General features: G+C 44.1%; 1 protein-coding gene across 1 annotated transcript; it reads left to right on the top strand.

Moving 5' to 3' along the window:
- PSMA5 (proteasome 20S subunit alpha 5) lies at positions 1-27780 on the top strand. Its single transcript, XM_004581974.3, has 9 exons — positions 1-159; positions 6802-6868; positions 14828-14954; positions 18182-18249; positions 19093-19200; positions 19317-19375; positions 20563-20665; positions 21647-21733; positions 27542-27780. Exons 1-9 carry the CDS (start codon positions 131-133, stop codon positions 27617-27619), a joined length of 726 nt encoding a protein of 241 aa, XP_004582031.1. The 5' UTR covers positions 1-130; the 3' UTR covers positions 27620-27780.
- Positions 27781-27894: the final 114 nt, after the last annotated feature.

The raw sequence follows: 27894 nt of genomic DNA, 5'->3' as shown, positions 1-27894 counted from the left end.
TCACGGGCGCACGCGCAGTCGCGAGCGGGGCCCTGGGCTCGGTGGCCGTGTGGGCGAGCTGGGTCCCGGTGCAGGACGGTGGTTCCTAGGAGTCCGCACGTAGCCGCTGCCGCCTGCCCCTGCCCTCACCATGTTCCTCACCCGGTCTGAGTACGACAGGTCCGTGCGGCGTGGGGGGCGTGGGACGGGTTTGTGGGCGGGAAGGCCCGGGACCCGGCCGCGGCCTGGGTTCTGCCGTGTCATGGGGCGCCCCGGAGCCGACTGTGGCCCGGCGAGCCGCCCTCCGGTCCGCCCCGGCGCCCGCCCCGGGCCCAGGGTTCGGGCACCTGGGCTGCGCTTGTCGCTGAGTCACCACTCGCTCGTAACTTGGGGCGCAAGTGCGGAGCTCTGGGTCTTGGCTTGGGGAAGGGGGCTGGGGGACCGGGACTCGGATCTCGAACTCGGAAGCGGGGGATCAGCCCATTCCCCTCCGTCGTTTCGCGCTCAGTTTGCCCTTTAAACGACAAAGCGTGAGCCACACTTCGTGGAGGGAGAAAGCACCCCGAAACTCACTTAATGGGTTTTGTAGCAGGGCTCCCGGAGGCGTGTAGTTTTTGCGAAAGCTCGAAGGCCAACTTAGCTGTGCCGAGTCAGATTTTTACAGGATGAATGGGTCTCGAGAGGTTTCACATATTGATTCCTCTTGGTGAAGATTGTTCTGACTTCTTAAAAAGTTTGAAGTGAGTTGATGTTAGTATTAGCACTGAAGGATTCACGTAGAAGGCCAAATGTCACATTTTGGGAAATCAGATTTGAGGTTATGTTTAAGAAAAAGGAAGTTTTCAGAGCCTGAGCATGCTAAGTGCTGTTACATTGCACATATCTGTGCTGTAGTCATTTTTGCTTTCAGTTTCTGTTCTGACCAGTTTCAACAGAGCTGTTAGGATTTTTTTTTTAATAGCCAGGAAATACAGATTTTTTAAAAAATTTTATTTATTTTATTACAAAGTCAGATATACAGAGAGGAAGAGAGACAGAGAGGAAGAACTTCCGTCCGATGATTCACTCCCCAAGTGAGCCGCAATGGGCCAGTTCTGCGCCAATCCAAAGCCAGGAACCTGGAATGTCTTCCAGGTCTCCCACGCGGGTGCAGGGTCCCAAAGCATTGGGCCGTCCTCGACTGCATTCCCAGGCCACAAGCAGGGAGCTGGATGGGAAGTGGAGCTGCCGGGATTAGAACCGGTGCCCATATGGGATCCCGGGGTGTTCAAGGCGAGGACTTTAGCCGCTAGGCCACGCTGCCGGGCCCGCAGATTATTATTTTTTTTTTTTCTCCGAAGGAGCGGACTTAAGAAGCTTCATTTCTTGTCAAATGTGATGATCCAAGGTTTCCTAACCTGGTGTCAGCACTGTTTCATCCTTTTCCTGACTCAGTGAAAGGTGTATGTGAAGTTTTTCTTGGTGTCCTGTCAAGTGACTGTTAGGCAACGTTTAACTTCTGGCACCTTGAGGAAAATCATCTCTAGGTGATAGGGTTTTTGAGCTATGATGGAAATGATCAGAACACGTTTATTAAACATTGTGTGATCGCTTCCTTAGCCTGTGTACTGATTGCGTAGTGTCACTCCTTTTGTGACTGACTTCCCAAGAATGCTTGGAACAGCCCCTCTTGCTCACTTAGCACATGTATTTGGATGCTTGCTGCAGCGAACACAAATCAGATCCTTGCTGTCATCTAGGAGGTAGTCTTACAAAGGAAACTGGTATCAGGCAGATACAGTAACTACACTGATACAGGAATTCATGTCATCTCTGCAAGTTTTGGTGAGAGAGTGCAGTCGCTGTTAGGGGATCCTGGGAAACCCCATGAAGGAGCTGCTTTTGTTTTGTTTTTGAATTGATTTTTAAGAGATTTATTTATTTTTATTTGAAAGGCATATTTACAGAGAGAATGAGATAGGAAAAGATCTAATGTCTGCTGTTCACTCCCCAGGGGCTGCAGTGGCCCGAGCTGAGCTGATCTGAAAGCAGGAGCCAGGAGTTTCTTCTGGGTCTCCCACGTGGGTGCAGAGTCCCAAGGCTTTGGGCTGTCCTTGACTGCCTTCCCAAGCCACAGATGGGGAACTCGTTGGGAAGTGGAGCAGCCGGAACACAAACTGGCACCGATATGGGATTCTGGTGCTTGAAGGAGGAGGATTAGCCAGTTGAGCCATTGCATCAGGCTCTTTTTTTAACGGATCTTTGAAGAAGTTGGATTTCAAGAAGTACAATGAGTAATTTTGAATTTGGAGAATAATGGGATGAGCAAAGGAGGGACAGTGGAAAAAGAAGGCATATTTGAGGCAGATTTTTTGACCAACACATTCACTTTGGATTAGCAAGTGATATGGGAAAAACAGGGTGGTGGCCAGATACTAGATAATTCGTAGTGTGATGGTTGAAGTGTTTTGTTCTCATTCGAAGGGCAACTGTGAGGTGCTAGTTTTTGTCCTAAGAAGTTACGTGGTCACTGTTGAGCTTTCTGGAGAGGAATTGGAGTGGGGGAGAGAGTGAGTCCGTGCCGGGACTGTTAGAATAGGTGAAAGGTAATGCGGGCGTTGAAGAGGAAGAGCCAGAGTAATCTGTGACTGGGCAGTAGGGATTGCCGTGAGTTGGTGTGCCTTGGCATGTGCTGACCTATTAAAGAAGGGAAGGAATGAGCTCGTTCAGAACCTTCCAGTTTGGGAATTGGCAGATTAAAGATCTTTTAAAATTAAATTTTGTGAGCCTGGTGTGGTGGCCTAGTGGCTAAAGTCCTCGCTTTGCAAGTGCGGGGTGCCATATGGGCACCAGTTCTAATCCTGGCAGCCCTGCTTTCCATCCAGCTCCCTACTGTGGCCTGGGAAAGCAGTCGAGGACAGCCCAAGGCCTTGGGACCCTGCACCCGCATGGGAGACCTGGAGGAGGCTCCTGGCTCCTGGCTTTGGATTGGCTCAGCTCTGAATTGTTGCGGCCACTTGGGGAGTGAGTCAATGGATGGAAGATCTTCCTCTCTATTTTTCCTCCTCTCTATATGTCTGATTTTCCAGTAAAAAATAAATAAATCTTTTTAAAAATTTTATTTTTATCTGAAAGGCAGTGACAGAGAAGGAGAGATAGAGACAGATCCTCCACCTTCTGGCTCACCTGGAGCCAGAAGCTTCTTCCAGGTCTCTTATGTGGGTGCAAGAACCCAAACACCTGAGCCGTCCTCTGCTACTTTCGCAAGCCATTAGCAGGGATCTGGATCAGAAGTAGAGCAGCTGGAACTCAAACTGGTACCCATATGGGATGCTGGTGCCGCAGTCCTGGACTTAACTTGCTGTGCTCTGGCACTGGTCCCCAACATGTAGATTACTTTAGGTAGAGGTAGGAGGAGGGTGGCATTGTGATATAGTGGTTTAAACTGCTTCCTGCTAATGAACCTGGGTAGGCAGCAGATGATGGCCCAGATTTGGGTCCCTGTCACCCACATAGGGGACCATGGTGGAGTTACTCCGGTCCCTCACTGTCCGTTGAGATCATTTGGGAAGTGAATAGCAGATGAAGTTTGCATTTAAAGTATCTGCTTTTCAAATGAAAAATAAATTAAAAATCAAGATCAAACTGGCAGTAGAGATATGGAGTATGGAAATATGCTTGGCATAGATGAGATAGTCCTGGGAAACAGTGAAGTTCGCAGACCAGGAGTTGAGGCTGAAGGAAAGAGGATGTGGCAGTAGCTCATCAGGATGAAGTTTATAAATTTAAGATACACTTATGTGATGCTGTGTAATTTAGAGTTCTTTTGTATTCTGTGCAGTTCAATACCCAGTTGTCTTATCACAGATAGTGTAAGCATCATTTTTTTTTTTTAACTCAAGGGAATTAAAAGCTAGTAAGTGGCAACATGAAAACTGCCAGGTCTTATGATCTCAGATGTTTCAGTGATCTTTAAAAAACTTTTTATGGATTAGTTTATATTTATTTTTAGAGGTACAGAGGCAGAAAGAGAACATGAGAGAGAAAGAAAATGTTCCTATCTGATAGTTTACTTTAACACTTGTAAGAGTGGGGCTGCCTGGGTCCCATTCCAGAATTGGAATGAAATCAACATCTTGTGGAAGCTGCCTTGGCAGGAAGCTGGAGAGGAACAGAGCTGGGCACTAAGACACAGGACACAGACATCCTAATGCCTGGCTGGATGCCTACTGCCTTGGGTCCTTTTAACCGGCTCTTTACATCCCTACACTTTCTTTTACACTTCATTTGTTTATTATTTTTATTATTTAAAGATTTATTTATTTTTATTGCAAAGTCAGATATACAGAGAGAAGGAGAGACAGAGAGGAAGATCTTTCATCCAATGATTCACTCCCCAAGTGAGTGCAACGGCCCGTGCTGCGCCGATCTGAAGCCGGGAACCTGGAACCTCTTCTGGGTCTCCCACACGGGTGCAGGGTCCCAAAGCATTGGGCCGTCCTCGACTGCTTTCCCAGGCCACAAGCAGGGAGCTGGATGGGAAGTGGAGCTGCCGGGATTAGAACCGGTGCCCATATGGGATCCCGGGGTGTTCAAGGCGAGGACTTTTAGCCACTAGGCCACGCTGGCGGGCCCTATTATTATTAAATTTACCTGGAAGGCAGAAGTAGGGAAAGGGGAGAAAGAGACAGATCTTTCCATCACCAGTTCTCCCCTCAAATGTCTGCTACAGGCAAGACTGAGCCAGGCTGAAGCCAGGAGGCTGGAGCTCAATCGAGAGTCTCCCCTGTGGGTGACACAAGTGCGGTCATCTGCTGCCTCCGTGATGTGCAGAGATGGTGTAGTGGAGTTATTGAGAGCTTGGCCTGTGTAGTCGTCTGATGTGCTAAATTCAAATTCTACTCTGCCGATTTTTTGCTGGGAGACCTGGAACAATTTATTTCACTTCACCCTGTCTCAGCTTCTTCATTTAGCAAATTATCTGCCTTTGCTACTTCATAAGATCATTTTGAGGATTAAGTGAGGTCTTTTTTTTAGGTATCGTTTAAGGCTTAAATAGTGCCAGGCATGTATGTAGTGAACTTTAAAAATATCTCTTGTATAGTTTTGAGTTCTATGTAAGTGTTCTTGTGAAAAAAAATTTTTTTAAAGATTTATTTATTTTTATTGCAAAGTCAGGTATACAGAAAGGAGGAGAGACACAGAGGAAGATCTTCCATCCGATGATTCACTCTGCAAGTAGCCGTAATGGCCAGAGCTGAGTGATCCGAAGCCAAGAGTCTGAAGCTTCTTCCAGGTCTCCCACGCAGGTGCAAGGTCCCAACACTTTGGGCTGTCCTTGACTACTTTCTCAAGCCACAGCAAGGAGCTGGATGGGAAGCAGGGCCACTGGGACACATACCGGTGCCCAAATGCGATCCCATAGCATGCCAGGCCAGGACTTTAGCCACTAAGCTATCGTCCTGGGCCTTGAAAAAAGTTTTTGATACCATTTGGAAACACTGTAATCTAGTCCCCATAAACTATCAAAGCTGTTTTCATTCGAGTTTTTCAAACCTTTTTAGGGGTGAGTGATTGATATAGCAGTTAGGATACTTTTTGGTAGTTTTGTCCTGTCTTGGTGTGCCTGAATTGGATTCGTAGCTCCACTTTCAATTCTATCTTCTTGTTAATGTGCATCCTGGCAGGCAGCCGGATAATCTAACTCAAGAACTCAGGTCCCTGCCTCCCACATGGCAGACCTGGCTTGTGTTCTGAGCTCCTGGCTTCAAGTAGGTCCAGCCCTGCCCATTGTGAGCACTTTGAGAGTGAACCAGCAGATGGAAACTATCTCTTTCTGCCTTTCAAATAAAATTTTAAAATACTTGTAAGTAATACATTATAAGAGTGCATGTATATATAATGCATATAAAGAGTCCATTGTATGCTGAAGACTCTTATTGCTTCAAACCATGCTGAAGTAAAGAATGATGGGAGAATGTTCTAGAGAAAAAGTAGTCTGGTGTGTAGTTGGTTTAAGTATCTATTGAGTAAATGAACTAGGTTAAAAAGACTTAAGAACTACATGGATCTCAGTTTGTTAAGATGGTAGTACTAATTCAAATAAATAACTTGAAGATGGCTTGACTGTATACTGATTTGATTTTTTAAAGAGTTATCTGGAAGTCAGTTATAGTTGGAGAGACAGAGACCAAGATAGAGTTGTCTTCATCGTTGGTTCACTTCCCAGCTGGCTGCCACAGCCTAGATTGAGGTAGATTGCAAAGTGGCAGGGGCCAAAATGTTTGGACCTTCCTTGTTGCTTTTTCCCAGGCCTTCAGCAGGGAGCTGGATTGGAAGTGGAGATGCTGGATGTGGATATAGTGCCCCGTCTGGAATACCAGTGTCATAGGTGGTGGCTTAATCAGCTGTGTCAGAATGCTGGTCCATGACTTAACCCAAAGGAAGATATCATCTAGTGTGTGTAATGGGAAGAGGATAAGAAAACAATTATTTTCTTGGGAATTACCTGGTAGTTTGGGGGCATGGACTCATCCAAAGAATTGTTAAGTTGACTCAGCATTGATCTAAGTTGATTTAGGATTAAGACATTTGCCTGCTGTCCTTGAACGGTTTGGAGGAACTTCTGAGAGTGGGGGCAGTGGTGTTCTCCATGGGTTCCATTGTCTTGTAATCACTAATGTATCCAGAAATGGCTATAGGTTGTGGCGAAGTAGAGTTGTGCCAACTTGCCTATCTGCAGCAGGCTGAGCTAGTTGTCATGGAACTTGATTGCCTTTCAGTATCCGGTGACTCATTTTTCTGACAATTTATAATACTTTGTTGTTGTTTTTAAAATTATAGAGGTGTGAATACTTTTTCTCCTGAAGGAAGATTATTTCAAGTGGAATATGCCATTGAAGCCATTAAGGTATAGTAACATGTATCAAAGTTTGAAATTTTATGACCACCTAAAACTGTGTTGATAAAACATATGGCATTAATGTGTTTTTACCCAGCTCTTTAGAAATGTTCTCATATCTCTTTCATCAACTACTGTTAACCATTTTTATAACAACCTCAATTCTATTCTTTGCATCCATAATGAAACTTTTTGGGAAGGTAGCTGCTTCACAGGTATGCAGAGAACCTTTTCTCAGTAGGGAAGAAGAGGCGCATTGGTTGTATCCATAACCCTTCTTGGCTGCACAGAAGATGTAGGTGTCCAGGGTTAGCACTTGTATTGTTTTCTGTATTTTATTGTATTGAGCAAATCACATAACTGATTGTCTTTGTTCTTTTAGTAAAGTTGTGAATTTATACCAGATACTTTATGTAGTAACACATAGGTTTAAATCTAGTCATAAAATGGAATGTAAAGTTCAAATTACTGTTCCAGAAATTGGAAAGTGAGCTCCCTATATGTAAAGTTCATTATCATTTGAGACCACATTTGAGGCATTATGAATAGTCTAAACCAATAGTTAAAACAAAACCTTTCATATAAAAACAGAGAGTTGTGGGAAATATTGACATCAAATCTTTAAACCTAGTACTGAAAATGATTCCCTGCAGAATACACAAAAAAAGGAAAACAGGCCCCACTGTAGAGATTCTGATTAGGCTGTTTGGGGTAAGGTGCAGGGGGCAGGCCCCGGTATGCTGGTGTCTGACAGACTGAGAATCACTGATGTGGTTCTACCCTTTACTCTGTGTTTGAATCACCTTTGTGTCTACACAACATCTACTCGATCATCTGTTTATGTGCTTCTAGTGACAATATTTTCTCAGTTTATAGCTCATTATTCTCACAACAGTTCAGTTGATTTGGAACTTTATCCTTGTATTGATTGTTGATCGACCCTGATTTTACCCTTGAGCCACAGAGAAAGTTTTAAGATTTATTTAGGGCCCAGCATGATAGCCTACTGGCTAAATCTTCACCTTACATGCATTGGGATCCTGTATGAGCTTTGGTTTGTGTTCTGGCTGCTCCACTTCCCATCCAGCTCTCTGCTTGTGGCCTGGGAAAGCAGTGGAGGATGGCCCAAAGCCTTGGAACCCTGCACCGTGTGGGAGACCTGGAAAAGGGTCCTGGCTCCTGGCTTCATATTTTTCAGCTTCAGCTGTTTGGACCACTTGGAGAGTGAACCAGTGGATGGAAGATCTTTCTCTTTCTCCTTTTCTCTGTAAAATCTGTCTTTCCAAGAAAAATAAATATTTTTAAAAATTATTTCAAGATTTATTTACTTGAAAGGCAGAGTTACACAGAAAGTCTTCCATGCACTGGACTGGTCCAAAGCCCGGATCTTCTGGGTCTCCCATGTAGGTACAGGGATCTAAGAACCTAGGTGATTTTCTGTTGCTTTCCCAGGCAAATTAGCAGTATTGGAAGTAGAACTGTGACTTGAAGTGGTGCCCATATGGGATGCTGGTGTTGTAGGCCACAGCTTTACCCACTGTGCCACAGAACCGGCCCCCACAGAGGATGCTTAATCCTCTTCCGTAAGACAATTCCTGTAACTGTTGGCAGGAATTCTGGTTAGTTGAAGACATCAGGGTGAAAGTGGAGGCGTTATGATGGTGGGATAGAAAAGGATGGTCCCGCTGCAAGGACATGTTCCTATTTCCGCTTATAATCTTTGCTGTATATTAAAAACATCGATTACCAAGACATGCTTGGCAGAATTCTAAACTGCAGCATTCTTTTTTTTTTTAATTGGAAAGACAGATATATATAGAGAGAGGAGAGAGACAGAGGAAAAAGATCTTCCATCCATTGATTAACTCCCCAAGTGACCGCAACGGCTGGTGCTGTGCTGATCCAAGGCCAGGAGCCAGGAACCTCTTCTGGGTCTCCCACGTGGGTGCAGGGTCCCAAAGCTTTGGACCGTCCTCCACTGCTTTCCCAGGCCACAAGCAGGGAGCTGGATGGGAAGTAGGGCCGCCAGGATTAGAACCGGGACCCATATGGGATCCTGGCACATTCTAGGCAAGGACTTTAGCCTCTAGACTACAGTGCCAGGCCCTGCAGCATTCATTTTGAACCTTACCTAAGCTAATAGTTCTGCCCAGGTGTGCACTCCAATAATAATCTTGGAGTTAGCATTGCTTGGGTTTTCTAGAGGTAACGAGGTGGTATCTGATCTCCAACCTTAGGATATAGGTGGTGTTATCAGCGTTAACAAATGTGAATTGACCCTCACGACAAATTCAGATGTTTCAGCATTTAAATAATCTGCTTGCTGCCATGACTACTGAAAAATGAAAGCAATTCGATAATCGAAAGGCTTTAGTAGTATGAAAGGAGCTAGGATAAAAATGGCTAATGATAGAAATGGTCACTTGGAGATATCAAGCAAATTATGTGGGTGAAGGATACAGCCAGGAGAGGAAGAAAAAGTGCCCTAAGAGTGAAAATGTCAAAATAACATTGAGCACCTAACTATTGGTTACTGTGTTAGCGAGTTATAGCCAAGGAATACCACCTAGAGTCAGTTCAGATAGTACCTGTCTTCCATTTCTCGCTTGCCTAGTCCTCAGAAAGGGTGGTGAGGGTGGGGGAGAAATTTCTACAGAATTAGAATACTGGGAGTTGTAGAGTTTCTGTAACTAAAAAGAAATTGTCTCGAATTTTGATCTACTTTATAAAATAACCTGTCAGTAATAGTGACCCTTTTTGGAGGTGGAAGCCTAGGAAGTTATTTTAAGAGGCCAAATTAAACAGTCAGAATTTATTCTTGTGCTGTGACTATTGATTGACATTTTGACTGGTTAATTTTTCCTTGGAAAGGGTGCATCTTGTGTGTTGTAAGATGTGTGACATTTTTGTATAGTATACATTCGGTAGATACCTGAAATCTGTTTTTCTTTTTAGATGAAATCATAGAAATAGATACATATTCTGTCATGCCCTGCTCAGTTTGACTCTTTTTTAAATTTATTTATTTTTTTTAATAATCTTACTTAGTTGATTAGGGTACAAAGGGTCAAGGGCTACAGGGTGAAAGTGGGTAATACCATTGTTTCCACACTAATATTATAATTTTTCCCTGTAACTGGGGTTAGGGGAGTAACAAAGGGAAAAGCTCCACCCAACCTCCCACCCATCCCAGGTCCCCAACAGGTAAGGCACACTCTGAGAGTCCTGCGCAAACAGTTTTGATAGTTCATCAGTTCTGAATTGCTGCCAATCTCACCGTTCCAATCACAATGAAACCTATTCAGAGTCCACTGGCTGACAGTCTCTTCATGGTTGGGGTTCTAAGATCAGCAGTTGAGTTGGAGGGATCTCCAAAGAAACTTCATCTGAGATGATCCCAGACCTGATTCTTGTGTGTGTATGCCAGTACAGGGTCCAGCACAGTACATCGCCCCAATCAGCTTATGCACATGCTGGTTGTTGCAATTGCTGGGTCAGTTCTGTTTCCAGCCCTGTCTTCCATATGAACCAATGGGTGTTGCAGTCCAGCCTGATTCTGCCCATTTCATACTTGGCCCTCATGCAAAGCAGTGGGAGCTGCAGCCTAGTCGGAGTGACTCCCCATAACCCCCATCAGGCCTGCCCCCACCCTGGTTCCTGTGCTTGCCAGTTTGTACAGCAGAGTAGTCAAGTGTGTCCCACATCCCATTTAGCTCTTATACATGTCAGTGGGCATTGAAGCCTAGTTCAACCCAACCAACCTACTATCCAGCCCACACACATACTGGCAGGTACCTTTCTGTCTGGCCACCCCTGCCCCTGTCCTGGTTTTCGTGCTGTCCAGTGAGAGTGGTAACCCCGAGGCAGGTGCCCACTATTTCCCTCTTAGGCCACACCCACTCCCAGATTATGCACTCTCCACGTAGTTCTGGCATTTGACTTGACAGAATTAACTCCCAGTGCCAGCCTCTGCCAGCTAATGCTGCGGGTAAGCCCAACCAACCCTCACTCACTCTAATTTTTGCTTGCACCAGTCGGGACAGTCAGCCCACCGTGGCCCTTCCCTTATCTAGCTCAAATGAAGCCCACAGGTGTTATAGCCCTGCCTAGTCTGATCTGCCCCCATCCTGACTCACGCTTTCCAATGGAAGTAGTTGTCCAGCAGGGGAGCCCACATTCCCCTGTCAGCTTTGCCTCCTCCCCCTGATTATCACATGTGCTGTTTGGGCGCTGCAACCACATCTGGTATGGCTCATCTCACCTTGGCATTCCTTAATATGTACTGGTATGTGTTGCAAACGAACCTGGCTCGACCCACACTCTATTCTGGTGCTCAGACTTGCCAGGGGTCTGTCCCCAGTCCATGCCATGTGTATGCCAGTGGGATAATTTCTATTGCCTGTTCTGGGCTGTTTACTATTGTGCTTCTTGTGCTTACTTGGAGGGACTGTGTCCTGCCAGAGAAGTTGTCCAGGCTCCTCCATCAGAAACTCTCCCAGTGCCAGATTTCTTGCATACCAGTGGGTCCATGAGCCAGCCCTACTCAGTTCACCTCCTGTCCTAGCAGGAACAGTGGCTTTTCCTGACTGACCTTCAACCCAATCTGGTTCTTACTGTTGGATGTTTCAACCCAGCCATGGCTCTTCCATACCCCCATACAGCTCACACATGGTTCAGTAAGGACTGAGACCTAGCCTAGTCTGTCACACATTTGCCCTGGTCCTGCAGAGCACCAGAAGCTGTTGGAGTCTGGCCCGGCTTGGTGCTTCCAGTCCCAGTCCACAGTTGTGCCAAGTGAGATTACAATTGTATCCTGATCAGAATGCAGCCCCAATTCCAGCCCATGCGCTCATTGGTGGGAAACTCAACCCAGCTAGGGTGTCCCCTTAGTTGCCCAGCCGGGCCTATTCCCAGCCTTAGATCATGTGCAGGCCAGTGGTTGCTCTGACTCAGCTTGGCAGAGCCCCTCGCTTGTCCTGGCCCCTTAGATGCTGTGGCTTAGCGTCCCTGTCTCACGCAGATCAGTAGGTGCAAGGACCTACTTGGCATGACCTGTGCTCCAACCTGATTTCTGTTGTTTCCTGTGAGTTAAGGTTTGTTCAGTCCTACCCATTCTGCCCCCTTCCAGTGGCAGCCTGGCCCACCCCACATCCTGTTTTAGGATGCACATTCAGGTGCTGCTGCCTTGACCTGCTCTGATTGTTGTGGGTTCCAATACCCGTGAGTGATGGCAGGTGGTATGGTCACACCTAGCTTAGTCCATCCCAACCCCAGCTTGCGAGCTAACCAGGGGGACTTGTATTTCCACAGGGTTGGGCTCACACAACCCCATAGAGTCTACCCCCAGACCAAGTTCTCTCGCGTGCTGGATAGAGTCTTGACCCTGCCAAATGTCACCACTCCACCACTCTACCACACAGTCGGGTAATGGTACCCAACACTGCCAAAGAGGCCCCCATCCATAGCTTTGGTTTTGGCTGGTGTGTGGCGATCAGTGATGTTCTATGCTAACATCCCATCTCTGTATTCCTAATTGGGCTGGTGAATCTGTCTAACCCAAATTATCTTCTGGATACTTCCCTCCAAACCACCAGGTCTCAGTCCCCATGCATGCCTGAAACTTTCATGACCCTGTCACTGGGAGTCACCCAGAATTCACTTCTCACCTACACTAAAACTGGCCTTAGTCATGGGTGTACCCAGGCAGCAACTACATATCTTTTTTTGTTTTTTAAAGATTTATTTATTTTTATCACAAAGTCGGATATACACAGAGGAGGAGAGACAGAGAGGAAGATCCTCCATCCGATGATTCACACCCCAAGTGAGCCACAACGGCCGGTGCTGCGCTGATCTGATGCCGGGAACCAGGAACCTCTTCCGGGTCTCCCACACAGGTGCAGGGTCCCAAAGCTTTGGGCCATCCTCGACTGCCCTCCCAGGCCACAAGCAGGGAGCTGGATGGGAAGTGGAGCTGCTGGGATTAGAACCGGTGCCCATATGGGATCCCGGCGCGTTCAAGGCGAGGACTTTAGCCGCCAGGCCACGCTGCCAGGCCCAGCAACTATATATCTTAAAAACCCCAGAGTTCGCCACTGGATGGTCAGCAGGCAAAGCCTGGTACCACTTGGTGCACTGGCTGCCCAAGGCTGAGGACTCGTTCACTGCCTTCCGGCAGTGTCTTTGGCGTGAGTCCCAGCATTGGGTCTGACCCGGCAGGGGCACCCCCAACAGCCACCACACTGCAGAGGGCTGCACTTGCCCCCAACCCCAAGGCCCGAACCCTGACTCTTTTTTTTTTTTTTTTTTTTTACACTCACTCCTTTTTTTTTTTTTTTTCATTTTTTAATATTCATTTATTCATTAATTACATTGCATTACATGACACAATTTCATAGGTACTGGGATTCCCCCCCCTTCACCCCAAACCTGAACCCTGACTCTTAAGATCGGTTTGATAAAACAATTAGAGAACCACTAACTGGTGAATTCAACTTTCTGGGAATGGTTTCTGATTTAAAAAATTTTTTTTTCTAAGATTTGAAAAGAATTAATTTATTTTAAAGGCAGAGTTACAGAGAGGGGGAGGGAAACAGATCTTCAACCTACTGGTTTACTCCTCGGTTGTTCACAATGGCCAGGAGCCAGGAATTTCACCCAAGTCTCCCATGTGGGTGAAGTGGCCCTGGGACTTGAACAATCGCCTATTGCTTTCAAAGATGTATTAACAGAGAGCTTGATCAGAAACGGAGCAGCTGGAACTCAAACTGGCACACCTGTAACTGTTGGAAGCTATGCTGGCTATGCGACAACGTTGATCCCCCGGCCCCCCACCCCCGCTTAAAAACAATATATATAGTTTTAGAGGTGGCTGATTACAAGCCACCTCTACAAACCTGGGAACAGAAACAACAATCTCTGAGGCCTGCCGTTCTGTTTCCAGCTTCTAAAAGGCAATATTTTAAATCCTTTTGGCTGGCCGATAATTTTCTTGGCATTTTTCTTTGCATTTCTAGAATACGTATTTTTTGTTAGATAATACTGATGAACCTCATTTTAGAAAGCATGCATTTCTTTGTTTTAAAAGATTTGTTTGACAGGCAGTGACAGAAGAAGACAGAGAAAGGGCTTTCATCCACTGGTTCAATTCTCAATTGTCCACAGTGGCCAGGCCCTTGCCAACGACCATCTGGGTCTCCCATGTGGGTGTAAGGAACCAAGTACTTGAATCATCTGCTGCTGCTTTCCCAGATAGATCAGCTGAAAGCTGGATGGGAAACAGAGCAACTGGGATTTAAACCGGAGCTGACGTGTAATGCTGGCATCACTAGCCACAGCTCAATTGGTTGTGCTATAACATCAGCCCCTGGAGGACAAAGATTTATGCCCTAACTCTTATGTTGTCATCCTTTGCCACATTAAGTTGCATACTGGAGTTGGATAACATTTAAAGTTTATGGGAAATGGAATTTAAAACTTAATTTTGGCACAAAAATTGTAACTCATGCACAAGAGATATCTTCAAAAGATTTGTGGAAAGTACATGTCATTAAAAACTCTGGAACGTAGAGTGATTGAAAGAGAGGGAGAGCGAGCATCCATTCATTGGTTCACTGCCTAAATGGCTTCAGCCTGGTGCAGCAGGTTAAACCACCACTTGAAGTTCTGACATCTCATTTGGGAGTGCCAGTTTGAGGCCCTCTCTGTCTTCCATTCTCTCTGTAAACAGTCTTTCCAATAAAAAATAAATCTTTTTAGTTCTAAAAAACTCCTTCAAAACTTCCTCTTCAGAAGCACATAGCTCTGCATCAGTGTTCTTGCTGTTGCCTGGAATAGCTGATGACTGACAGATGCTTCCTGTCTCTGCATGTCAGGTGTAGCTGATTCATGCTTCTGTCACGATCATGATGAATATGTGACTGTTTTTGATCTGAACCATCATGTTAACCATAGTGTGTTTCTCGTTAGCTTGGCTCTACAGCTATTGGTATCCAGACATCAGAAGGTGTTTGCCTAGCTGTGGAGAAGAGAATTACCTCCCCACTCATGGAGCCTAGCAGCATTGAGAAAATCGTGGAGATTGATGCTCACATAGGTAAGGAGCTGGGGAAAGGGGTTCTGTAGAACCTGGTGGAGTTAATTACTTACCTGTGGTGTCTATAAAAAAGGTCCTTGAGATAAATCCTCCTGTTAGCTCTTGCTTGTCAAGTAGTATGCCAGTGAGTGTAACTTGAGCAATAGTAGGCAGATGCACGGTTCATTTATATTCGATCTATTCACAGGCTAACTCCCTGGATTTGCTGGTATTTATCATGAATAATGTTAGCCCTGGTGGGAGGCCACCAGCATCAGGACCACTGAGACCCCCAAAGATCTTTGAGAGTGGCTAAAGTTCAGAGAGTTATAAGGATAGCTGACTGACGAGATCAGTTATTTGATGCTTTCAGATTTGTATTTTTATTCCTTATCTCAACTCATTTTCTTTCTTCAGTAATTAATATAATTCCTCTGTCTTGATCTCTGTATCATTGCAGTCCTACAGAGTGAGTACTTCTATTTATAGCACAGGATTTTAGTTAGCTGTCCAAAATTTCTTTCATATCTAGGCATGTAACCAGTGAAACATTGGTAAAATAAGTAATTACTTGAGGGTTTTCGAACCAAATGCAGTAGTGATTGGCAGCTTGATACAGGTTGTGCGTTCCTGATCTGAAAATTCTAAATGCTACAAAATTCAAAACTTATTGAGCACTCTACTTGTTTTAGAAAGTGTGGTGGATTAGTGTACACAAACTTTATTTTGTACATAAAATTACCTTCAGTACATAGGAAGCATAAATAAATGTTGTATTTAGACTTGGGTCCCATCCTTTGGATACCTTATTTTCTGTTTGCAAAACCAAAACACTCCTAGTCGTGAGCATTTTGGAGACAGGACACTTATCTCACAGATAAACATTTAATCCTTTGAGATTACAGCATTGATCTGCTTATTCAAAGTCACCTGACTTTTGGTGGTAGATCAGTATCATTTAATTCGACAAATTGAGACTCTCCAATGTCTGTGACACAGTGCTGGACACAGGGATAGCGAGTCTGCAGTCTGATCATGATGGTGGGTAGGATGCCAATGAGAAATGGCAGGTGATATAGATAGTAAGGAAGATTCTACTGTGTGGTCAGTGTGGTACCATCGAGGGAATAACTAGTTTTGCTTGGAGAGGATTCCATGCAGGAGATTCTTGAGCTAAATTTAATTCCAGAAGCTAAGGAAGTGTTTACCAGGTGAACATAGACGTCAGTAGGAGAGAATAAAAATGGGCAAAGTTCCAATGGTGTAAAACAAAGTTGCATGGCATAAGTTTATTTAGTATGGCTGAGAGGTAACCTATCCTGAAAGATGAGACTGAGGTTAGAGTGGAATCTTTTTTTTTTGTCATGTCAGAGAACTTAAACTTGATCCTTTTGTAGTAGTGGGAAAGGTGCTAAGCAGTGAAGTAATATGAATCTTTTATAAGTTTTTAGAAAGACTTCTGATTATCATTGTTAAAGGAAGACCATGAAAGACTGGTGTTGGCATGGTGGGTAAAGCAATGCCTGCAGTGCCAGCATCCCACATGGGTGCCACTTTGTATCCCAGGTGCTCAACTTCTGATCCAGCTGCCTGCCAGTGGTCTGGGAAATCAGCTGAGGATGGCCCAAGTGCTTGATTCCCTGTTACTAGTCGTGGAAGAAATTTTTAGCCCCTAGCTTTGGTCTGGCCATCTCCAACTGTTGCAGTCACATGGAGGATGAATCAGCAGATGCAGAATTTCTCTCTCCCTGTTCCCCCTTCCCTCCTGCCTTCCCATTAGTCCTCCTTCCTCCTCTTCTTACCTCTCACACCGTCAATCTGATTTTCAAATAAGTAAATATTTAAAAATCAAGCAGTCACTAAATAAGGTGTCATAAGTTACCTTCTGAAATCAAACATAAACGTAAGAAAAGATAGCCTGTGGGTGCAGAGGCAGGGAGATCAGTTAAATTTTTAGTAATCTTAATGGGGCAGGTGTTTTACCTACTGGTTAAGATTTCTACATCCCATGTCCAAGTGCCAGAGTTTAAAACTGAGTCCACCTTCTGAGCCCTGAGAGGCTGCAGGTGGTGGCTCAAGTAATTAAGTTGCTGCCAGCTATGTGGGAGCCCTGGGTTGAGTTCACAGCTGCTGGCTTTGAGCTCAGCCCAGCCTTGGCTGTTGTGGGCATTCATGAGTGAACTGATGGATGGGAGCCTCTCTGTGTTTATTTCATTATCTCTCTACCTTGAAAGTAAAGAGAAGTGAGAAGCTACTTTAGGAATTTGCTATTGAGACAGATAGGAAAAATAAACCCAACAAAGGGATGAGGAAGGCTTTGGCTCAGGCATTAGCTGGAGAATGGAGAGGAAGGGACAAATACCATACAGATTGAGCAAAGAGTAACAAAACTTGGGGTTTGACTGATTAGTTGGGCCAAGGAAGAAGATAGGATCTAGAAGAAGATAGTTATAGCTATTAATCTTGCTATCTTGAATGATCAAGAAAAAATAATTTTTTTAAACTTTATTGGAAAGGCAATTTTAGAGAGGAGAGACAGAAAGATCTTCCATTTGCTGGTTCACTCCCCAAATGGCCACAATGGCTGAAGCTGGAGCTGAACTCATCTCAAGCCAAGAGCCAGGAGCTTCGTCTGGATCTCCCATACAGGTGCAGAGGCCCAAGGGCTTGAGCCAACCTCTGCTACTTTCCCAGGACACAAGCAAGGAGCTAGGTGGGAAGTGGAGCAGCTGGGATGGGAACAGGCGCCCATGTAGGATACTGGTGCTTAAAAGTGGGGGGTTAGACAGTTGAGCCATTGCACCAGCCACAGGCAAACTTTCTAATGCAACTGGTTGGTTTGTGCTTGGGACAAGAAGGCTTTATTCCAGAATCTTTCACTGTAGCCCACAGTGAGTGGTTTTCTTTTCCTCATTTCTCAGGTTAGAGCATTAGTGTTTGCTTAGTTCAGAAGTGTTATGGCTCACCAGGAGTGCTAAAGGGGTGCCTGGAGGTGTAATATGTGGAAATCTGTAACTGGTTAGCTGTTGCTCTTCTATCTTGTCTGGACTTACATGTTGCAATGCATGGTTTTGTTTATAACGTCATTATACTTGGGTTCGGTGCAAATAATTTCCCATGTAATGTTCTGGGTATGTGGCCTTGGAACTGCTGCAGTGGTTCCACTCTGGAATTTCAGTTTTTAGTGAGTGGCTGAAAGGATCATATAAGGATTTGGCCACTGGGTCACTGTTGCTTTTACATTGCAGGTTGTGCCATGAGTGGTCTAATTGCTGATGCTAAGACTTTAATTGATAAAGCCAGAGTGGAGACGCAGGTAAAATGGGCCTCATTTCTTCTTTCTTAATCAGGATGCTTGAATTCCTTGTTTAGTGATGATAGAGCTGCCTGTGCATATTGTAGCTGTCTATGTCATTGCTTTTGGGAGCAGTTTTCGGTGGACCTCCCAGTTACAACTCCCAGGGATTTAGAGGTTAACCATTCAGTCATTGGAGCTTTAAGGAAGCTCTTGTCAGTAGGGCTGACAGTCTCTTGCTTCTGCTGGATTTGCCTTCTATGAAAATTGCTTTGTGCTGCGTTCTGTTCCCTGGTTGGCTTTCTGAGCATCATGCAGGAAGTGGTCAGAGTTAAAGGACATTCTCCCCACAGCTGCCTTCGCTGCCAGGCTTGCAGGTAACAAACTCTCCAGTGAGTTACCACAATAGTAGGTGACAAATAATGCTCAGGAATGCCAATTTTGTTGTTGAGTCTAGGCTAGAAAGAAAAAGTCTCATGGTAAAATTACATTTGTATGTTTTGGAATTTCTCTCATTACCTCAATAGGAGTAAGTCATTTACCTTAAACATCAATAAAATGATAAATTACAGTCTTTGAAGGAAAGTGCCACTTGGCTGTCAGCATTCACCTTATGAAGACAACTGTGCTTTTAGGGGCTAACCTAGTTTATCGGAGGCTAACCCAATTATCAAAACAATAATTCCCTAGTCTTTCATTGCTTACAGAACTGCTTTCTCTCATACAGTTCCAAGTCGTCATGTTAAGGTTAAAAGCACTTGGAACTTCCGTCCTCAATTACACTTCAAGGGGATGCATGCAGTGAGCTGGAGGACTGCCTTAATGCCCTTCTTATTAGAAATGTATTCCTTGCCCTCCTTCTAGAACCATTGGTTTACCTACAATGAGACCATGACAGTGGAGAGCGTGACCCAGGCTGTGTCAAATTTGGCTCTGCAGTTTGGAGAAGAAGATGCAGATCCAGGTGCCATGGTGAGTGCGTGCCTGTGCCAAGTTTTCCTACTGTTGGCCTCTGCATATCTTTCCCAGGCTCCTCAGCCTCTTTCGCTTATGACCACTTAGCTTGATAACTTCCTTTTTGATTCTAGTCTCGTCCCTTTGGGGTAGCACTGCTGTTTGGAGGAGTTGATGAAAAAGGACCCCAATTGTAAGTATTGTTTTGCTATTTTCTCACTAGGTGTTGGGGGGTGGTGTGAGTATGAATGTATGTGTGTATGTGTATTTTTAACTGGAAATGGGAATGAAATTGCTGTAGAAATGTGGAAAAGGGATTTTTATTGTGAAAGTTCAATGATTCTGTGTTCTTTTCCTTTTTTAAGATTTATTTTATTTATTTGAAAGATCAAGTGACCCAGAGAGAGAAATTTTCTATTCACTGTTCACTCCTCAAATGGCCATAAAAGCTGAGCTGGGCCAGGTTGTAGGTGGGTCAGGCTGAAGCTCGGAGCCAGGAACTCCATCTAGGTCCCCCATGTGGGTGGCAGTAATTGCGGCTTCTTCTGCTTTGTTCAGCGCATTGGCAGGGAGCCAGATGGGAAGTGGAGCAGGTGGAGCTCAAACCTGTGCTCAGATGCGTCATAGGCAGTGGCTTAACATACTATACTAACACTGATCCCGGTTCTGTGTTGTTTATACTACCACATTTGGGGGTTCTATAAAGAACTTCCCTATTGGAACCAATGCTAAGTTCAGGAATAGTTAGGAGTTTTGTGTGTGTGTTTTTGCTTTTGCTTTTTGCTAAAGACAGCGTGTGCTGACTTTAGAGTTTTTACATTTTGGAATGTTTACCTGGTCCTCATTCTCAAATCCTGTTTACAGACATGTAAATGTCATATACTACATAAAGTCTCTGGGGAAGTTACTAATTTTATTTTACACTTTTTAAAGATCCAACTTTTCTTGACCTATTGTGGATGGTCAGCAAGTTAAGCTGCTGCCTGCAGTACTGGCATTCCCATATTGAAGTGCTGATTCCCATTCAGTTCTTTGCTAATTGCCTGGGAAAGCATGGACAGTGGCCCAAGTACTTGGGCATCTGGCCCGACTCCAGTCTGATCCAGTCCTACGTGTTGCTGCCATCTGGGGAGTGAACCAACAGATGCAAGTCTTTCTTCTTTGCCCCTCCTCTACCCTCTGTTACTCTGCCTTTCAAGGAAGTGAGTCTTAAATAGAGAGAAAGGAAAGATTTACTTCTGTGGACAAGACATCATTCAGATCTGTGCCTCGATGTTTGAGTGGTGTTTCCTGGCTGTATGTTGAAACATTTGCACTGTTGTAGGGATATGTTTGTTCTGTAATAGGTCACCAGTTTTAAGCATTTGGATGCTCCTACAGGTTTCACATGGACCCATCTGGAACCTTCGTACAGTGTGATGCTCGAGCAATCGGCTCTGCCTCAGAGGGTGCCCAGAGCTCCTTGCAGGAAGTTTATCACAAGGTAATGCTTATCCTATTATTATTTCTAGAATCAAGATATTTTCAAATAATAGAATGTTCAGAACTTAATGGTGTAGTTGTTGGCAGTTCTATACCTCCTTGGAACCACAGCCTAAAATAGGGAGCATCATTCTTCATCCTCTTCCCCAAAGTGCTCATCCACTTTTACCCTCCCTTGGCACGATGTGTACCACTGGAGGTGTGGTTTTTTTTTCCGTTCTTGTACTTTTTGTAAGTGGAATTTTTCAGATAGTATTTTTTTCTTATTGTTGCCCAATATACTGGCTCTGAGAGCCATCATGTCATTGTACAGTTGATAATTCCTTTTTACTACTAACTGATGTATCATGGTGGAGACATTATGTTTATTCTCTATTCTTCCAGTTTGCTTAGCAGTTGATACATTCTTCACTGGTTCCTGCAGCATTTGGACATTTGGCACTTTGTGGGATGGAAGATGTGGTTTGGGTAGCTCGTTGGTGTGACTAAAGGCTACCATACTCGTCAGTCACGTGGTTCCTACAGGGATGCCTGTTCATATCAGTTGCTAGTATTACTGGTTTTACATGTGGAGGAAATTAAGTGCAGAACAGGGTTAAGAAAAATACATTTTCTAAACCTTGAATTTGCCTTCTTACATATAGGACATTATTATTCACAAAATATCATTAGCATGACATCATGCTTTGTAAGTTAAAAGAGGAATTCAGATGTTCACCAGAAAAGTATCTCACTTTTCTGCTTCCTTCGGGAGCAATAAATTGAATTTGGAAACCTTGTTATACCTCTAAATATAGCATCTTTCTCTGTGAGTAAGTGGGTGCTCCTTATCTACTGGGATCCTGGAGAGACTTGGAACTCACTGTACTTGATTTTTATTAATCTTTGCTAAATCTCTTCTTCACGCGGTTAAGGGGAAACTCTTTGAAAAGAGGAATTATGTACTGTTAGTGACTCACCTTGTCACTCTCTTTGTTTCAAGTCGATGACACTGAAAGAAGCCATTAAGTCTTCACTCATCATCCTCAAGCAAGTCATGGAGGAGAAACTGAACGCAACCAACATAGAGGTACTTTGCTGGATTTTTGTTTCTGTTTTTTTCTTTGCACTGCTAAAGGATGGCTAGATGGGGAAATCACTTTCTTGTATGTACTTCATTCTTATCCTTAACAGCTTTAGTAATGTGGTCATTGCAGACACCGGAATTGAATGAGCGAAAGAGTGAAAGGGAGGTGATAAAGTAGAAAACTCAAGAATTTATTACTTCCTCAACAAGTTTGGTTAGTGTTAACAGAAGGCAGCTGTGTTGTTTTGTTAATGTGGCGGAAAGTGGTTGAATAAACTGAAGAAATTAGTGGATAGAAAAGGGAGTAAAAAAATTCATCCAACATTGCATTGAGTACCCATAATGTAGCAGGTGCTGTGTTAGATGCCAGGGGAATAGCCACAGAAGATCCAATTCCTGTTCAGTAAACTGTGCTGTTTAGAGATTTACAGATAGTTTGGGTGTAAGATGCTACTTGTATACTAGCAGTAAGAAGGTTGCTGCGAGGACATGTAGTTTAGCCTGTGGAGGAGAGATTGCTGGAAGAGGCAGTGTCTGGAGAAGGGAGCAGCATGGGAAAAGGCTCAAGGCCATGAAACCACACTGCATGTAAAAGGAAATTTTGAGGGGGTGTGAGATACAGTAGGGCACTTTAATATGGTGCGTGGAATTTAAAAATAACTTACTTTTTCTAAAAAACATTTGAAATTGTCTATGGAATGAGTCTACAAAAAGTAAATGGAGAATGTGTTGTAAAAGAATTAATTAAAAATTAAACTTTGTGCCAATATTATCTTTTAATTCTGATTTTCAACAAACCTTTTGAAGTATACCTGAGTGTAGGATATAAAAGCATAGGAAAGGGCCAGCACAATGGCTCAGCTCCTCTGCTTGCAAGCGCCAGGATCCTATATGGGTGCTGGTTTGGAAAACAGTGGAGGATGGCCTAAAGCCATCTGCACCTGTGCCCATGTGGGAGACCAAGAAGCTCCTGGCTCTGGCTTTGGATCAGCTCAGCCCTGGCTGTTGCAGCCACTTGGGGAGTGAACCAGTGGACAAAAGATCTTTCTGTCTGTCCTTTCAGTAGATCTGACTTTCCTATAAAAATAAATAAATCTTAACAGAAAAAAAAAAACCTAGGAAGGCATGAACTGGAATGAGATGGGCCAAATTCTGAATGTTCTTTTGTAGAAGAATAAGGGTAGGTAAGAGAAAAGGGACTCGTGGTGAGGAAAGATAAGTAGATTTGGAGGCAAATTGGGAGAGATGTCCTTTGTTTCCTGGTGATTTGTTAGCTCATCTGTTGAGGGCAGATGAAGGTAACAGAGAAATAAGGAGAAGGTGAAATATTTGGGAAAATCATTATGAATGACTTGGATGAGTAAAAGGATCAGCAGACAGGCCAAATTCAGCAGCCAGGAATCCACCCAGATTTCCCATGTGGTGGTGGCAGCTGCAGCTTTGGAGCCATCATCCTTTGCCTTCCAGGCACATCAGCAGGGAGCTGGATTGGACAGTGGTGTTTTGAGTGGCAGATTAACCTGCTGCCACAACACTAGTTCCCTACCTTTTTTTTTCCCCCTTAAGATGCATTTATTTTCCTTGAAAGAGTTAGAGAGACAGAGATAGGCAAAGAAATCTTCCATTGGCTGGATCAATGGATCACTTCCCAAATGGCTGGAGAGGCCAGAGCTGGGGGGCAATCTGAAGCTGGGAGCCAGGGGCCTCTTGTGGGTCTCCTGCGTGTGTGCGCTGCCCTCCCTGACCATTCGCAGGGAGCTGGATCGGAAAGTGGAACATCTAGAACTAGAAACAGCACCTATATGGGATGCCAGTACGTTAGGCTAGGTAGAATAAGCCAACTCTGCCATAGTGCTGGCCCTCTCACCTTTTTAAAGAAGTTAATTATGCTGAGGGCAAGTTTATATACAGTAACTCACACCTTTTTTTTTTTTTTTTTAAGATTTATTTATTTTATTGGAAAGGCAGATATATAGAAAGGAGAGACAAAGGTCTTCTGTCCACTGGTTCACTCCCCAAAACTGAGCCAATCTGAAGTCAAGAGCTTCTTCCAGGTTTCCCACATGGGTGCAGGGTTCCGCAGTCTTAGGCTATTCATTGCTGCCTTCCCAGGCCACAAGTAGGGGGCGGGATGGGAAGTGGGGTAGCCAGAACATGAACCTGGGCCCATATGGGATTCCAGTGGATGCAAGGTAAGGGTTTAGTTACTAGCCTGTCTTGCCAGGCCTGAACATACCCATTTTAAATACAGTCTGTTGCACTTTGACAAGTCTGTAACCTTGCATCTGCCACCCAAAGTAAAGACTGGGAGCATTTTCTTCCTTCTGAGAAGACCCCTTGTACCTTTGTAGTCACTCTACCACTCGGATCCACTTTTTATAAATAACAGTTTCGTGTTCCAGGATTTTATATAAATGGGATATTGGTGGAAAAAACAGTATGTATTCCGTGTCATGGTGTTAAGATTCATCCATGTCGTCTGTTTTATATTATTGCCGAGTGATATCCATCTGTCCTTATTTTTAAATAAGCTTTGTTTCAAGTCTCTCCCAAATATAATCTATATTCAGTAACTTCTAATACTTCTTTCATTTGTTTTTTAATCTCTACCATCTGTTTAAAGCTTTTACCATGTCAATAAGATTGCATCTTGCTAAGATAGTTCCTGCTTGTCAAATTTTGTGATCACTTTTTAGATCTATTATTTGATCTTTCTTGTCTGAATCTGACAAATATAAATCATTGTTTTTCCTGAAAACCATTTGTTCTTCCCAGAGTCTTAATTCATGCTGGGGGCACTGTTGGTACGTCATGCCAAAAACCTGGATGACTTTGGCTTCCTCCTTCCTGCAGGAAGTCCTATCTTCACCTCTTTTCCCGCATCCGTGTCTCCTGTGCACCCTAGCGTTAAGGGCCTTCTTTCCACTCCCCCTTTTTTCCACCTGCTTTGTGTATTTTCATTGGATTCTTGTTTCATTTCCTGCCCTCCTACATTTCTGTTTGTTTTTATTCATTAGGGTTTTGGAATGGATTTTCCACATTTATATCAGTCTTCATGACTTAAAAACGTTTCCTGATACCATTTTTAAGATTAATTCCAGAGTTTCGTGGCATGGTAATATGCCACCTCTTAAGTCAACTACATATGTTTACTCTGTTAGATATGTTTCTAAGCATTTTACTTGCGTTGATTTTTTTTTATTCCTCATAATATCTCTTAGATAGGTATTCCTGCACTTAAAAAAAAAGTTTATTTGAGAGATGCAGAGAGCATAAGAACTCCCATCCTCTATTTGCCTCTCAAATGCCTGGAATGGGCATGGTAGGGCTGAGGCTGGGGTTGAACCAGGAGCCAGAGACCCAGTCTAGGTTAGCTTCATGAATAGCAGAGTACCAGCTACTTGAGGCATCGCAGCTGCCTCCCAGGGTATGCAGAGCGGGGCTTGAATCCCGCTGATCCCCGTGTGAGTGGGGACTTGAGTCCATGTACTCTGATACAGACAGCCCAACGGCAGCCCAGCCAGGTGGTGAACCACTGGGCCAAATGCCTGCCCCAACATCTTGCTTTCATCTTTGGTTCCCTAGTACCTAGTACAACTCTTAACTAGTACACAGGTGTGTAATTACTAACTAGCAGAGTAAGATACTAGCACAATATCTTTTTTTTTTTTTTTTTTAAGATTGATTTTTTTGGAAAGGCGGATATACGGAGGGAAGGAGATAAAGATTTTCCATCAGCTAGTTCACTCCCCAAGTGGCCACAATGGTTGGAGCTGAGTTAAATCAAACCCAGGAGCTATCTCCATGCAGATGCAGGGTCCCAAGGCTTGGGCCATCCTCCACTGCTTTCCCAGGCCACAGGCAGGGAGCTTGAAGGGAAGTGGGGCTGCTAGGACACGAGATGGCACCCATCTGGGATTCCGGTGTATGAAAGGTGAGGATTCAGCCACCAGGCTATTGCACTGGACCCCTAGAACAATTTCTTTTATATGCATTATGTTAGCACATTTGTCATTCCATAAATGTAAGAAGTTATTTTTACTCATCTAGCGATGAGTAACTTTCTGAAGGCAGTTCTTGGTCCAAATCCTATTATTATTGATTTACAGTAAAGCTGAATTAGTACCTGATTCCTTTAAAATATGGGGACCATGTCGTTAGCACTGATCTTTGAAAGCCTGGTGGTTAGTTAAATATAAAGGTCTGATCCTAGATTTTGTTTCTTACATAGAATACAGGGTTAAGTATCTTAACTACAATACCAAATGCCCACTTGGTGTGGATGACCTAGATGTGAGTCCTGGCTCTACTTTCAGTTCCAGCTTTCTGCAGTGTGCACCCTGGAGGCTGCCAAGTGCTGATGGCTGTGGGTCCCTACCACATTTGCATGGGAAGACTCAGAATTCGCAGCTTCCAGACCAGCTTGGCCCAGCCCTAGCTGTTGTGGGCATTTGGACAGTAAACTAACAGATGGGAGGTTTCTCTGTTTCTGCCTTTCAGATAAATTAAGAAATAGATTATAATGTAATACTAGTTAATCAGTGATATTTTTTGTGACATATGATTTTGGATGCCAATTTTAATGGAATCCGTCTATGGCCAGTAATTTAAACACAAGGCAGAGAGTAGGTATTTGGCATAATTGGGACACCTGCATTCCAGATGGGAATGCCTGGTTCAAGCTGTGACTTCCCTGCCCTGAGCCAGCTGCCTGCTGGTCACACCTTGGGAGATGGCAGGCACTGGTTCCCTGCCGCGCACATGGGAATCCCTGAGTGAATTCCAGGCTTCTGCCTTTGCCTTGGCCAACCCTGTTGTTACTGGCTTTTGAGTAATAAGCCAAGATCTGTCAGTATCTCTCTCTGCCTTTCAAACAAAATGAATATACATAAATTAAAAATTTACAAAAGAAATGTTTGGGTTGTTAGGTTGGAACATGAACAGCTTTAGAGAAAAGTGCCATTAGTATCATTAGTGTAGATCATTGAAAACCTGGTGGTTAGTTAAATATGAAGAAAACATTAGAAAACAGGAGTAGCACTTACTACATTGATGTTTATTTTGTCCTAGACCCTTTTCTAAGACTTGTGTCTTAGCATTTAATCCTCATAACTTCTGGTTCCATTTTATAGATGAGAAAATATAAAGGTACAGAGTGGCCAAGCAACATGAGCTTATACACATAAGGTCAACTTTCAAGTATAAATGTGCTTTGAATATACTTCTGAAGACATCTTTTTAGAAGAAATTATTTGTGAGGCAGAGATAGAGAAAGCGTGTAAGCTTCCTATCTGGTTCTCTCTCCACAACATGCTTGCAGTGGTCAGCACTGAGCTAGGCTGAAGACGAGAGCTGGGACCTCAATCCTGGTCTGCCATGTCAGGGACAGGAATTATTACTCGAGTCATGAACACTGCCTCTCAGTCTGCATTAGCAGGTAGCTGGAGTCAGGAACTGAGGAATTGAACCCAGGCTGTCTTAGATGAGGCCAAGGTGAACAGTCTGGGATATGGGTATTGCAACCAGCATTTCAACCAGAAAAGTAATCAGTCCATGTGAGCCTTGGTGAAATAACTTCAGGAGGTGACAGTGATGCTAGGCATTTGGGTAACTGTTATGTGGTAGGTTGATCTGAAAATAGAAAATTGGTCAATAAGAATTTTTTTTTGGAGTCAGAAAGCTATTTTGGGGCCGTGCGGCCTGTAAAGGCTGTCCTGGGGACAGCAGATCCCTTAGTGCCTCAGGGACAGCTGCATCAGGGGGCAGGTGATGGAGCCCAGCTCATGAACCCTTCTCTGGTTTTCTTTCCAGCTCGCCACGGTGCAGCCTGGCCAGAAGTTCCACATGTTCACAAAGGAAGAACTTGAAGAGGTTATCAAGGACATTTAAGGAAGTGTGGACCTCACAACTTTCTGGGACAATTTTACTTTTCTTCGTTGCCCTTAAATTTAATTTCCAGCTTCTATTCCTTGGGAAATCTCCAGTCTATGTGCATTTTTTATGATGTCTGTACATAAAGACAATTCTGAAATAAAGACAATTTTAAGATAGTTGTGGTAGATTCTGTTCTCTTGAAATGCAGTCTCTGAAATGCTTGTGTTAGTGGGTAAACAGGATAGCACAATTCTGCTTCCTTAGGAAGCCTCTGCTCTAAAATTCTTGGA

Source organism: Ochotona princeps, chromosome 2 (assembly GCF_030435755.1).
Source record: "Ochotona princeps isolate mOchPri1 chromosome 2, mOchPri1.hap1, whole genome shotgun sequence".
NCBI lineage: Eukaryota > Metazoa > Chordata > Mammalia > Lagomorpha > Ochotonidae > Ochotona > Ochotona princeps.
Note: the sequence above shows the minus strand (reverse complement) of the source record. Positions and strands in the feature narration are given on the sequence as shown.

What these genes read in the sequence shown, in the direction of transcription:
- PSMA5 (XM_004581974.3), top strand. Translation starts at nt 131, where the DNA reads ATGTTCCTCACCCGGTCTGAGTACGACAG. An exon ending in ACCCGGTCTGAGTACGACAG is followed by an intron (nt 160 to 6,801) that starts GTCCGTGCGGCG and finishes TTAAAATTATAG; the next exon opens with AGGTGTGAATACTTTTTCTC. An exon ending in AAGCCAGAGTGGAGACGCAG is followed by an intron (nt 18,250 to 19,092) that starts GTAAAATGGGCC and finishes CCCTCCTTCTAG; the next exon opens with AACCATTGGTTTACCTACAA.